General features: G+C 35.3%; 2 protein-coding genes across 2 annotated transcripts; both read right to left on the bottom strand.

The window, feature by feature from the left end:
• Positions 1-7,690: 7,690 nt before the first annotated feature.
• On the bottom strand, positions 7,691-9,420 carry LOC149232423 (uncharacterized). The gene is made up of 3 exons (XM_089381908.1): positions 9,249-9,420; positions 8,689-8,931; positions 7,691-8,580 (listed from the first exon to the last, which is right to left on the bottom strand). The coding sequence occupies exons 1-3, from the start codon at positions 9,418-9,420 to the stop codon at positions 7,691-7,693; spliced, it is 1,305 nt and encodes a 434-aa protein (XP_089238034.1).
• Positions 9,421-9,444: 24 nt separating this feature from the next.
• Positions 9,445-10,161, bottom strand: LOC149232422 (uncharacterized). The gene has a single exon (XM_089381907.1). It carries the CDS (start codon positions 10,159-10,161, stop codon positions 9,445-9,447), a length of 717 nt encoding a protein of 238 aa, XP_089238033.1.
• Between the last annotated feature and the right edge of the window lie 4,942 nt (positions 10,162-15,103).

Here is a 15,103-nt window from a genome sequence, read left to right as displayed (position 1 = left end):
TACATAGTTAAAGGAAGAATAATGTGAACCAAGGTTATTGTTCATCACAGTATACTGATGTCCTAGGAAAAAAAATGAGGTGTAAGGATTATGCCCCCCAGGGTAAATGCCCCCAGAGAAAAAGGGTTGCTAAAGGATTAACTACCAACACAATTGTACGCAACACCAGAAGAAAAACCTCCACGTGCAAAAGCATCATTGTATAGATTGGAACTCATAGGCATAGTCATAATAAAGGGGTAAGTTACCCTAGGTATATTAGCCCCCCCAAAGGAAAAGGAACCTCCATAGTAAGGTCGTTGTAGAACTAGACCAAGGTTGATAATGACTGCCAAAAATAAAGTTGCCCCCATCTTGGCTAGAAGAAACAAATGACATCCCAACACATTCTTGGAAGCAAGGATTCCCATGCTAAGTGTAGGAATCATAAGTTTAGATGAGCTAGGAATAAGTTTCCCATCTCCCATAGATTGACCAAGGTTTTCCCCCAGTCCAAACACAAATCTAGAGGAAGGCATAGACCTAGACAAAGGTGGAAAACTTGATGTGGTCACAAATGTAACTAGTGGAATGCCCCAAGAAGATGTGAGCTGTGTAGTAGGAGTTATGGATCCTGCCACACTAAGTGGTGGAAAAGATGACATGGAAATGAATACTTCCAATGGGCCCATCTCCCCCATAGAAAAGAAGTTCTTTCAATAGACATGTTATAATTAGACAAGGAAAAGGGATCGCTAGGAAAAGCTCCTAAATGCACTAAAACTGGGTCGAGAGGGTCGGTCAAAGGTGGGTTTACATGTGGTAAGTAAGGACGAGTGTCAAATTCCTCAAAAGTAAGAGGACCACCCACCTAGACCAAGGTTACCCACACCCACCCCCAACTTGAGTATAGTCTAAGTCCTCTTTTGTCAGAGTCAATTTACGTCTATGAGATGGTGGGCCTTCCTCTTCGAGAGAAAGGCATGAAAGTCTATGTGAACATTGGAGATTTAGTTCATCTACAATGAATATGTTTTCATTAAAAAAAAAGTAAATTCAGACACCCCTTAGGCCAAAATATGACTAGGACCAAACATCATCATCTGAAAGAGACCTATGAGATAAGAATGCATAAACTAGAGAGATAGAGAAGGGATATTCATGTTGTCAGAGCCTAGTTGATCAGAGCCCAAGTTGAAAGTGAAGATATGGTTGGTAAAGTTATAACAACAACATGCTTAATGGCTCATGCCCAATCACAAGTGTTCGTGCTCAAATATTAGAAGTGGAGCACCCGCCAAGTAGAATTGAGTGAGTTTGACTGAAATCTGCCCTGGGTATAGTAATGACGACCCCGTCGTCATCACCTACGTAAGCTTAGGCCACTAAGGCTACCACCTACAACACACATTGTAGGGGAACAATATTAAGTAAAATTCACATGCAAGGGTAGGGAAACTAATCCCAACCCTCCCTTAAGAGATTTCTCAAATCGAGGTGTACTCCTAAAGGTGGTCCCCAAGTGTTATAGCTAATTAAAGATGTTAATAACACCACTAGTAATACATGTAAACCATGCCACCAAGATCAATGAAGTGGGGCATGTCGCTCGACTCGCCTCAATGTGACCATGTGTAATACCTCTTGTTACAAAGACTTCTCAAAAAACATCCAACAAGTGGATTTTCCCTCCCTACCACAATATGCTAGGTTTATTTTTGTGGTCTTGGACCAGTCAACCTCACACTCCTATTCCAATACCCTAGCCTAAGCTACTCTTGTTGTATTAGCAGTGAAAATAAAAGACACTTCGAATTAAATTTATTAAGCATTGATTTTAAAGGGTTGTTATTTACTAAATAGGGGAACAATGTGCAATTGAGATGGTGTGAATAGACTCAAGACCCAAACCCCAATGCACACTATATGAACATGAAAAATTATCTTTTTTTTTTTTAAATCTATTCTAACTAGAAAAGGGAAGAGGATCTTTTTATTTTCCAACCTCATGCACTCTCAATAATCACTCTTGAAATTCACTAAGCTTATAGCAAAACAAAACCCAAAAAAATACAAGTAAATCACTCGAAAACAACGAAAATACAATACCAAGAAAGAACACCAAGAACTCAAAAGCTATAAACTTGGCTTTGCAACCAAAAGAACACACAAAATCAATCAAAAGAAAGCTAATAACCAGCAAGAAGAAGTGAAAGAAAAGTATTAGGGTTATAGCTCAATGGCTAGAAAAAGTAAGCATAAACAATGATCTACAATGGCCCAAAAAACCTAACCATAATCCAAGGTAACAACTAGAAAGGAATGGAAACAAAGAGAGTTTTTTTAATCAAATAAGATCAATAAGTCGAAAACACTCAACCAGACTTCCAAGTCCAAATTTTCACACCCACAAACAACAAGAAATAAAAGTTCCATTAAAACCAAGCAAACTCAAGCAAAATTGTTGAATTGAAACCCTAAAATGTGAAAATTGGTTAGTTCCAACTCAAGAAAAATGTATTGATGTAGATATGAAAAATATATGAACTGATACACTTAGTAAAAAATAGATCCAAAATATCAAAGCAAGATCTTGAGGGCAAGCCCCTCAAAACAAGCAAAAACAACTTTAAGGAAAAACCTTAAAATTAGAAAAGAAGTAGATCTAATTCAATTCAACAAATTTGAACTATAGAAACCAACAAAAATATAGATCTAAAATATTTAAACAATATCTGAAAAAGCCCCTAAAAAATCAAGCAAATCAAATTGAAGGAAAACCCTAAAATTGGAAAACAAATCAAAAAATAAGTTGATTTTTCAATAAGCCATATCTTCCTTACCAAAACTCCATTTTAGGTGATTTTTTTATTATTATTATTTTAGGTGAAATTTTGAGAAGAATTCAGATATATGGTTTTTTCACTCAAATTATGTATATAAAAGTACATAATTTGATCTTAAACCTGCAATCTGGTATTTTCTCGATTTGTTTTTAATAAAAAAAAAAGGTAGATTTGGATCTAATTGAAAGCCAGATCTATTCAAATATGAAATAAATAGGTTTGAAAATCACCCATACCAAGTAAAAAATCAGTAGATAACATGCAATAATCAACACAAAACAAAACAAAAAAACAAGGAGAAGAAGAGATTTGCAAAACTAGGGTTGACTCCCCAACAGAGTCGCCAATTTTGTTGTAGTTAAAATTACCCAACCACAAGGAGTTATTGATCTATGATGCCTTCCTAGGGATCACCATATAAAAAAATGTTTTATAAGACGTGATTCAAACAATTCCTTAGTTATGTAGATAAGAATTGACAAAGAAGAGTAATAGGAGTTACTAGACTTATTGCTAAATCCTCATCTTTGTTGTTACAACCCCGCTGAAAGAAGATCTAATAGAGATATTAGCTCCTACTCTTTTCTTATAACTTGAACACAAGAAATATCACAACCTCCTACGTCCCTACAAGCATGATATTAGTGCACAACAAAATCCAACATGCAATATAATATTATAGAATTACAGAATGGAAATATGGAACACAATCACTTTATATTATAGTAACATGACATATACGTAAAATGCATACATCAAGCATGAGATGAACCTCCTCTTCACCTTGCAAGCTAGTCTCATCCTCCTAAAAAAGATAACTTCCCATAATATTAGAGCACCCACTCTATATTATGGACACTAGATCTAGCCTATTTCTTCTTAATAGGGTGATATTCTATATGTTCATTCTATCCTCCGAGAGAATGTATCTAGAAATCTAGGGGCTTGAGAAGTTAGGAAACTTTATCTAATAATGGACCCCTAACCAACTCATACACAAGTAGGTAAAGTTGATCTCCTTGGGAATGACAAACTCTAGAACATTTTTTCTTAATTATGAGTTTTTTCTCAATTATGAAATACTTATTAGTTCATGATTATGAAAATTTGACAAAATAATTATAAGAAATGAATTAATTATGTAATTTCACCTTTTCAACATGGAATAACTCCCACATAAGTAAAATAAAAGGTGAAAGGGGATGCATTATAACTAGCAACAGAGATATAAGCTGAACTTAGGTTTCTCTCATTATGGTGGAGTGACAAATAGGGTTATAACATGTAAGGTTACAAAGGTTAACAGAGGTTATAAAGGGCACAATTTTGTTCCTTGAAATTCGAAGTGAACAACGTTTATATCATTGGAAATATCTTGAAGATATGAGTCCAATGGTGGCCCTAGTTTTGGTATCTTGAAATGAAGTGTGAAAGCAAAAGAATATTGGGACCCACTTCATTTTCCTTTTGGGAACCCACAGAATTGCATTAGGGTCATTATATATATATATATATATATATATATATATATATATATATATATATATATATATATATGTTTGCTTATCAGAACATTGACAAATAGGTATGCAATGAAAATTCCTTGATACCCATCTTCAGTGGAATTTTCCCACACATTTTCACCATTCTAATGGATGATTCAAAAAAGTGTGTAACAAAATGGACTACAATTGTCTTATTTTACATTGAACAATGTAAATTTTGAAACAGGAAGTGATAATGTTACCCATTTTGTAGAGATAGCAAAAAAGTGACCCGATTTTGAAAAGGGGTGATGCAGAATACACATATTTTTTTTAGAGCATAGTTTTTGGCACTATAATTTTTTTCTATGTATATTGCGTTTTAGAATGGTAGTGATTTTGATGTTGATATAAAAAAGTGGTAATTCTACACCATGCCCTTTTTTAAAAGGCTTTTTTTTTTTTACTTTTAATTTTATAAAGTATTAAATGTAAATAATTATTTTGTAAATTTAATAACTTTGGAAGTGGTCTTCTTCTTCATATTTTCTGGTTTCTATTTTTATTTTTTATTTTTTTTGTAGTGAGTTTTTTAATTGTTTTGCATACTTAAAGAAGAAGGACGATATTTTGTATTTTTGATATTCTACATATTTAAACATCGTTAATTATATTTTCAATCCACATGAAATAATTGTCTCTAAAAAACATATATAAAAATATATATAAAAAAGACAAAAATAAAAAATAAAAAATGTTAAAATATATATATATATATATATATATATATATATATATATATATATATATATCTCATAAACCATAAAAAAATTTTGGAAAATAAATAAATATAAATATAAATATAAAATTAAGTGAGTAGAAAATAGAGAAATTAAAAAAAAAAAACATTACCAAAAACTAGGAAAAAAAATAATAATTAAAAACAAGCTAAGAAAAAAAAAAATAACGAATAAAAATTAAAAAACTAGTAAAATTAATATTAAAAAACAAAAATTAACTCAAAATGAATCAAAATTTAAAATTTAAAATTTAAAAATTTTAGAAAATTGTTTAATAAAAAATTAATTTAAAATTTTAATTTTAATTCGTAAAATTTATAATTGCTATTTAAAAAAAATATTATACGATTAAAAATTTTAAAATTTATAATTATTATTTAAAAAAATTTACGATTAAAACTTTTAATTTAAAAATTCAAAAATTCATAATGATTATTTAAAAATAATAATTATAAATTTTAAAATTTTTAATCAAAAATTTTTAATCGTATAATTTTTTTTAAATAATAATAATAAATCTTAAAATTTAAAATTAAAATTAAAATTAATTATTTTAATTAAATTTTTTAATTAATTTTTTTAAATATTTTTTATTTTTTTTTAAATAAAAAAAATTTAAAAAAAATAATTTAAAAAATAATTTTTTTTTGGATTTTTTTATATTTTAATATATATATATATATATATATATATTAATTTGAGTTAATTTTTGTTTTTTTTTTTTTTTAAATATTAATTTTACTAATTTTTTTTTTTTTTTTGCTTCTTCTTCTTCTTTTTCAATTTCTCTATTTTTACTTATATATAATATATATATATATATATATATATATATATATATATTTCTAATTTTTTTTTTTTTTCCAAAATTATTTTATTGTTATGAGATATTTTTTTTTAACGTTTTTTATTTTTTATTTTTGTCTCTTTTATATATATATATATATATATATATATATATATATATATATATATATATATATATATATATATTTTATATTTGTTTTTTTAAGTAATCAACATTTTAATCTTGATTTTAGTAGTTTTTAATTTTTTTTTAGTTAATTTTCTATTTTTTTAAAAAATCTAGTTTGTTTTTAATTTTTAATTTTTTAATTTTTTCTATTTTTACCTACTTAATTTTTAGTTTATTTTAAATGTTATTTTTTCTCTTCCATATTTTTGTTTTTTTTTTTCTTTTTGCCAATTTTTTTATGGTTTAGAAGATTTTTTTTTTTTACTTACTATTTAGCTGTTTATAATGTTTATTTTCTTTTTTTCTTTTTTAATTCTTTTGTTTTTACAAGAACGGGTATGGGTTTATATTAGAATTTGGCAAAAATGCCTTTCACCGGTTACATTTGATCGGGCATAGCCATTAAACTTTCTTCCACTAACTGATCAAAGGCCCCAAAACTTGGGAAACCTCAAGATTTACTCAAGACTATCGAGTCCATCTCCGTTATTTTCCCTATCTTAAATAGACAAACAAACTGATTCAGTAAAATACAGAAAAACATGACAATATTTATGGAATGCAGTCCTAGTTCTCAATTCCGTCTGCCAAGAGACAGCCAACGGGAAGTGGAACTTCCCCGTTGGCTTCCAAATCAGTAGCTTTATTATTTTCCCTCGAAACGTGGAGGAAGGTTGTAGTCCGGAAAGATTTCACCAAGGTTCTGATTCTTGAAATCACTCTTGCCAGTCTAATGTCTGCAGGAGAGGAATCCTCCACTAAGACTTTGATAATGGATTGAGAATCTCCTATAATACTGACATTTGAGAGACCAATAGCCTTTGCTTGCTTAAGACCTTGTAGAAGTGCCAAGGCTTTAGCTTGCATGCTGGTAGACTGCCCTAATCCCCAAGCGAACTTTGCCACAGTTATGCCCTCTTTATTTTTTATAATTCCTCTTGCCCCAGCCAATCCAGGATTGCCTTTCACTACTCCAACGAAGAACAAAGAGAATCTAGATTGCCTGAGGAGCAAATCCGATAGATCATTCTCCTTCCCTCTGAATTGCCACTCTTTTATGACCTTGTGATGCCTTGTTTCGCCAGAGAAACGGAGGTCCATCGAGACATCCCATTCTAAGTCTTGTTGGCTCAGATTCAAATCTGGCAAATGTTCCCCCAGAATTTCTTTCCAAAAGCATTTCTTTTCGGTGATGATGAACTGTGGATTTAGACTTTCATCTCTTAAAACTCTTTTATTACGCTTGAGCCAGATTTGCCAGCAAGCAAATTTCAGCAAGGAGAGCCATGCAGCTATGAAACTTTCATTTTTTGGGAGCGTTTCTGGGTAGTAATTCCGCCAGTTTGTAGAAAGATCTGATATAGACATGGGTAAAATGAATTCAAATTTCTAGTAGCTCAAAAGGCCATACCAGATTTCTCTTGAAAATTTGTAGTCCAGAATGATATGCTGGGTGTTCTCCTCACTGTCACAGAATAAGTGGCATCGAGAGGGGCCATGAAATCATTTCTTCTTCAATCTATCTGCTGTTAATATCCCTCTGTGACATAAAAGCCAACAAAATGAATCGACCTTAGGCATAGATTTGAAATTCCAGATCCCGTTTCAAACAGCAGGATTAGGAGGGATGTTAGGCCGATCATGAAGGCATTTATATCCCTGCGCAACCGTGTAAAGCCCTGGGGCAGCTCCACAACCATGGGCATCCTTCTTACCCACGTGCAGAGGCGCCATACGGTTTAACAAAGAAAGGAGAAGATCACGTGCTTGAGACAGCTCAGGAGGGACGGGAGGGAGTCTCCAACGTAGCCAATTTTTGCCTTCCCATTGTGAAATGTCCCAAAGAGTAATGCAACTTGCGTTGTCCAACCACAAATGCAGCGCATGAAGAGAGCAATGAGACGATAAAGGAGGGTGCATCATAATGCTATTGTCCCATATCTTAATTTCTTTGCCGTTTCCTGGAATCCAATATGCTTTATCTTTGATTAAAGGGGTTGCTTTGTGACAGAGTTTGATTAGCTGCGAGCTTGTGGTGGGTAGTAGGGCGTCCAGACATCTCTTCCTCTTTCCCATGAAATATTTCCTCCATAGAGCTCTTTGCGCCCAACCTTGATGTGGTCCAATGATTCTCCAGAAGATCTTGGCTCCCATGGCTATGTTTTGGAGGCTGAGATCTTTGAAGTTAAGGCCTCCTTTGCTTTGGGGCTTGCATATTTTCTCCCAACGTACCAAAGGGATTTTCCTGTCATTGTGATTGCCCCCTTTCCAGAAGAACTTGCGAATGAAGGCTTCCATTTTTCTTATGATGCCTGAAGGGGCTAGAATTACAAAGAATTCAAAAATGGGGAGGTTACTGAGAATGGATTTGATGAGGACAGTTTTGCCAGCAAGGTTTAACCATGAGAATCCCCAAGCTTGGACTTTGGCCTTAAATTTGTCCAACAGAGGAATCCAATCTCTGCTGTATGCCAATTTGCAGAAGATGGGGAGGCCTAAATAAGTAAAGGAGGACCAGTTGAGGGAGGCAGTAAAGCCCAGAATTCTTGAAATGGCAGAAAGGGTGGAAACCGAGATATTCCAGCAAAAAGCTTTTCACTTACCATTGTTTAAACTGCTGTCTGTAGCTTCACTATAGTCGTCCAAGACCTCCTTGAATCTTAAAGTAGATCTGGCAGAGGTAGCCGCTAACAACAGGGTATCATCCGCAAACAGGGTGTGGTTAACATTTTCTACCCCTCTTGCTATATTGAGCCCCAAGATCTCTTGGTCAACCAGTTTCTGATCCAGGTAGAAACTCAGGACAGAAACATGAAGGACGAAGGGGGCGGAGAGAGGAGGCAACCCTGCCTAAGCCCTCTTGAAGCTTTAGAAAAATCAGCTGCTCTCCCATTCACCAGGGGGGCGATCCAAGGATCAGCAATACAAGAACAGATCCATTTCAAAAAACCCATTCCAAAGCAAAAAAATTTCAAGACTTCCCAAAGAAAGCTAAGTTTGACCCGATCAAAAGAATTAGCCAAACCTAATTTAATTACCATACCTTTCTCTTTGCGAAGCTGGCTCGAGTGAATCGCCCCTTACACGAGGATGAAGTTGTCAACAAGCTATCTCCCCTGAACAAATCTGCCTTGGTTCTCCGGGATGATGGCTGGAAGAATACCTTTTAGTCTGTTGGCAATAACCTTTGTGATTAATTTGTATCCAATATTACAAAGAGAAATGGGGCGGAACCGATTAAATTCTTTAAGACCCTTTTCCGTGGGAATGAGGGCAAGAAAAGCTGAATTGGTGCTGCCCCCAATTTTCTGGCAATTCTGAGATTTCAAAATCATTTTATAGTGGTCTTTCCCCACAATCTACTCGCAGGTTTGAAGAAATCTTGCAGTGAAGCCATCTGGGCCTGGGGCTTTGTCAGGCTCCATGTTGGAGAGAGCATCTTTTATTTCTTGTATAGAGATCTTCGCTTCAAGCTGTTGATTCATTGAAGGTGAGATCCTAGGGGGAACCGCCTCCAAAAATTTAGAGTTTGGGTTCATCATGCCCTCTTCTCTATACAGGTTTTGAAAGTGATTGAAAGTTGCTCTCTTTATGCTATCAAAGTCTTTGTGTGTCGAGTTTCCATCTTTGATTTCTGCGATATAATTGAAGCTCTTTCTGGCTTGAGCTTGTTTGTGGAAGAAGGCAGAATTTCTGTCTCCTGCTTTAAGCCATAAACTCCTATACTTCTGTCTCCAATGCTCTTCCTCTGAAAGGCAAGCTTTATGGAAGATTTGCTGGAGCTTAGCTTCCTTATCTAATACTTCTTTAGTGATTTCTACATCTTCACTTTGGGCATGGTATTGGGCGAGATTGTCTTGGGCCTGCTTTCTCTCTTTTGCAGGGGAGGGAAGAGATTTGGCCCAAGTTTTAAGAACCGCTTTCAGTCTTCTAAGTTTTTCTTCCCAAATGAAGAAAGAAGAACCTTTCACTGGCGTATTCCAGCAGTCTTGAACCAAATTCAGAAACTCTGGTTCCTTGACCCAAAGAGGGTTGAATCTGAAGGGGATGGGGCCAAGATCTTTGTGGCCCAACATCTCAAGAAAAATGGGCTTATGATCTGAAACACTGCATGGGAGGATATGCAATCTGAATTCTAAGCCCAGCAAAAGGAATGAACTCTGCACCAAACATCTATCAAGTCTAGTAGCAATGTGACCAGGACCTATTTTTTTGTTAGACCAGGTGTACTTACCATTTTCTGGGGGGGAATGTCAAGCAGATCCCAGTCCTGCATGAGGTCTTCCACCCATTCCCTTGCAGGGTCCCTTATGATTGTGCCTCCTCAATTTTCCTCCATGCACAAGGTAAGGTTTAGATCCCCTGCAACAATGATGTTTTCCAAATTTTCTGACTCCGATAGATGTCTGATGGAGTCCCAACACTCCCTTTTCTCCCCTATATTTGTTGGAACATAGACATTGAAAAGATTGACTGCCTCCCTCGAGTCCAACGACTGGAGCTTCAAAAACAGCCAGTGGATGTTGTGCAACTCGGTGACCAGCCTAAACTTGAGAGGGTTCCAGAGGGAGCCCAGACCCCCAGAGGTTCCCCGTGCTGAAACTGCATGTTCGCTACTTCCTTTCCAAAATTTTGTACTGATTTGGAGAAACTCCTTGTCCTCCATTTTGGTCTCCTGAATCAGAAGAATGTCTGGGGCTTCTCTTCTTATAAGGCTTCTTGTTGCTTCTTCTTTCACTTTGCTCCCCATTCCTCTGCAGTTCCAGGAGACAATCTTCATCATTTATTTTTATGATGATGGGCTCCCTTGGAGCCCTGCGCTTGGTTTTTGATCATTTTCAGATTTTTGCCAAGGAGTTTCTCGAGAGTGGGCTGACTACCCTGAACCTTGTCTTTGTAAGTTTCCTGATCTCTCTTTTCTCTAGCAGATTTGCGGCCCCTTGCAGATCTTCTGACTGATGTCTGCATATCTCTTATTTCTCCATCCTCCTTAGACTCCTCCGAGTCATGTTCCTCCTCAGAGGCTTCTGTTTGCTTATCCTTGTTTCTTGTCGTGGCGCTTTCTTTAGGTCTTGCTTCTGCTGAAGTCATTTTTTCTAATGGTTTATCTTGCCTATATTCTTCCTGAGGAGTCTCTTCAGCAGAGCTTAAGACCTCATACCTATTTTCTTAGCTTTTTGGTGGGGGAACATTCTGGGTGGAGGCAGGATGGGGGCCATGAACCCTATATTTCTTGTGAGATGTCTTTGGCCTCTTGACCTGGTTCCAACCCTCTTCCTTTCCTTTCTCTGCTTCCCCTTTGTTTGAGCACCCTCTTGCAAAATGGCCATAGATGTGACATTTACGACATTTGAAAGGGAGTTGCTCATAGTCTAGCACTTGCACATGCGTCCAACTGCAAACCTTTAATTTGATCGCCTCCGGAAGCCCCACCTATAAGTCCACCTCGACACAGATTCAGGCATAATCGTATTGATCATTGTTGTTTTCTCTATTAATGAATTTTCCCAAAGTATTTCCTATGTGCTTGAGGGACTCCCAGTTCCAACAATGCACTAGAAGATTAGGGAGCTGAACCCAGACAGGGACTACCGTTGGACATCCACGGCCGGATCGAAGTCAGGGGTCCATTTGTTGAGGTAGAGGCCCTGAGGTCCCATGAAATAGGGCCCATTCTTGAAGATCAGGTCTTTGTCCTCCTTTGTGTTGAACTCGAACAGGAAGAAGCCTCTACCTAGAAAATAAGAGGTGACTTTGTTTTTGATCAGCAGAACCCTGTTCTTAACGACCCAATTTTCCGTTGATTTTGGCAAGGGCCAATGGCCCGTGAATTGACCCACCAGGGCATGATCTGCTAGGGACAAAGCGACCTGGATCGGGCCCTCAGGAGGGAGGTTTACCTCCGGAACATCGTCGAGCCTTTTGACAACCTTAGCAACTTCGGACTTCTTCTTTTTGGGCAGCGAAGCAAGTAGAGAGGAGAAGGATGCTTCAGCTTCCGGGGATGGAGCTTGCAAGGGATCGATGGGCAAGCCTTGGGCCTCCATGGCAAAGAAGATCAAATCAACAAAACCGATCTGCACCAAGAAAATATAGGAAGCGAGGCATCTCAAGACCGGGAAGAAGAAGAAGAGGATCCGATCAGACCCTGTAGGAAGAATCTCCGAGGGTGCAGATCCAAGCAGTTCTGACAAGATATCAAGTGGCTCAGCGAGATCTTGAAGAAGAACAGGAGAAAAAAGAAGGATCCTAGCAGATCCGAGAGACCCAGAGGTCAGGAGGACCAGGGTCAAAGGCGGAAATGGCCGAGAGGGCAGAGCCCAGTCTCAGGCTGCGCAGAGCAGGTCGTAGCAGGAGGCAGCAGCGCTCGCGGAAGAAGTGTCCTTTTGTTTTTTAATTCTTATCATTAATTTTGTTTTTTTTTTTACATTTTTATGATTGATTTTATATTTGATTTTTTTTATTATTATTATTATTATTTTATGTTTTGTTTTTAGTATATATTCTAATTTATGTTTTGTTATTTTTTTAAACTTCTTCTTCTTCTTCTTCTTTTTTTCATTGTTTTAATTTTTATTTAATTTTATATTTTCATTATTTCTTTTAAATTTTAATTTTTTTCAAGGTCATCATAAAATATTTTACACCATTATTTCGAAATGTTGAAATTTTACTTTTGAAAAAAAAAAAGTGTTTTCCCAACATTAATACTTTTCATTTTGAGGGTGTTTTCTGGACAATTTTTGCGCAAAAAATTGGTTTTCACCACCATTTTTAAAACATGTTGAAAATCTACCCAAGAAAAAAAAAAAGGTGTTATTCCAGCATCAACACTTTTCGTTTTTAACACTGTTTTTGATGTTTTTTTGAGGTTTTTTGGCCAGAGTTCCCGTTTTGAATTTATAGTTCCCGTTTCAAAGTTTACACTGTTGTTCAAGTTGCACCATTGTATATGTTTATTGTGCAACAAATTTTAGGTACATCAAACTTCTGTATAAAATCAATGTAGAAGTCAAAAATGTCAAATGTAGAAACATTTGTTGAACTGGGATGTAAAATATTAATTAAGGTTCAAAGGATTAAGTCTCCCCCAATTGAAATGTGGTAGTATTTTCTTGTTGAACATATGACGCCATGTCACTACTGCGCTGAAATTTTGGTAAAGCAATTCTCCTCATATTTTCCACATGGTAGTCTATTTTCTTTAAATGTATGACCCTGAAACACAACAATAATGAATTGTTGTGACAAAATTTTGGCAATGCAAGTCTTCTCACATCTACCACATGGAATTATTTTGTGTTAAATGAACAAGGGATGAAAATTTGCATCTCCAATTTAATGAATCTATCTAAAAAATCGAGCTAATACACTTCATCAAAATATCATCATGCGATTGTCGAACTGACGTTATTAATGTCTCATAAATTATGCCAAATATTCTAGAGAGACTAGCCTATCCAAAAGCTTGGATATAAATTTGTTGTTTCTATACATAATACCATTATGTATTTGTGGAATTCATTGAGATTGAACTCCACAAGTAAATAACTATCAACCTGAATTTCCTAGAATGGCATTCTCAACTTGTGTTTTATGACTACAATTAGATCCTTTGGGGAATTTATTGTCAGTTAGAATTGGTCCTTGCAAAATTTAAGGGAAATAATTTATTGTTTCTTCTCTAGTTTTTAGAAACTCTTTCATAATAATTGCATGTGAGAGTATAATAGTCCCCTGGTTCACTATAACTTCAATTACATCAATTTTTTCCCACTTATGTTGTTCCTTATTAGGGTGGGAAATCTAGAGAAGAGGCTAATTATCCTTGGGACTTCTTAGAAACTCTATCATTTCTCCTTTTTCCCTTGCAATGCCATCTTGATTCACAATCAAATTTTGAATTGCGAAGTGGTTGTCATGGAGCAAGCCATTAAGGACTGCATCATGTTGACATTTAATTTATCCCACGAATCGATTGAAAAGATAACAACACATTAACCAAAATCTTGGATAATCACTTACATAAGGGAATCTACTAAATATATCTATATTCCTATTATAAATAATTGCATGCATACTCTAAATTTTGGAAGTTTGTGTACATAGGAATTAATTAATCCTACACTACGTCAACTTCCATTTCCCTTCATACTTATATTGTCAATGGTCTGTCCTTGCAGAGCTTCCTTGTTAGAGTGGATTATTGATTCCATGTAGTTGTTAATGATTATTTTATTATTGTTGACATCATGATTTGGAAAATATTTTGTGTTGACAACTAACATGCGAATGTGTTTGTCTATGGTAGGAATGTATAATATGTATGTTGGAACCTTGACCTCTTCATGAAGAGATGATGCCGCTATTGGATATAGAATATAGCTCACTTTGTCCCCTATATAGCTTGTTGTTGTACTTTTCATATGGTTTTAAAACAAGCACTAATGACAATTAGAGGATACATTTTTCATCTCATTATTCACTTCCCATTGAAATGTTGTTCAATGCATGTTTTATGTGGGTAGTGGTCAATATTATGTTGGACTACCCACTCTTCCCAAACCACCAAATCAATTCTTTATGATAGTTTGTGGTATACTTTATTTTTTTCACCATATTCACATTCCTTGTAGTATAGGAAATCTCACTTATGGGTAGAACGTATGGTGGAGCCTTCTCTCAAGGTGAAATCCTAACATGCACCTTGGCCTCTTCCTTGATTTTCTGGATGATCTTCCCACCCTCCACTTCATTGCTTCCTTCTTGATGGTAATAGAAGTTGAGTTCATGGTGATTGCCTTGTCTATGTTCTTCAATGATTCTTCCTCATTTACTACTTTATCACTGATAATGGTCAAGTAGTGATCCATACCCTTAATTCGATTGTTTTTAAGGGTTAAAAAACCAATACATGTTTATGGATCCATATAGAAGGCATTTTTTACCTTATCACTAGTTGCATGTTTACTATACTAGATGATATACTAATATAATCATGGAGATTACTCTATTTCT

Source organism: Pinus tabuliformis, chromosome J (assembly GCF_031772625.1).
Source record: "Pinus tabuliformis cultivar Carrire ecotype Pingquan chromosome J, CPIR1, whole genome shotgun sequence".
In the NCBI taxonomy this organism is placed as follows: Eukaryota; Viridiplantae; Streptophyta; class Pinopsida; order Pinales; family Pinaceae; genus Pinus; species Pinus tabuliformis.
This window is presented reverse-complemented; position numbering and strand designations above follow the sequence as displayed.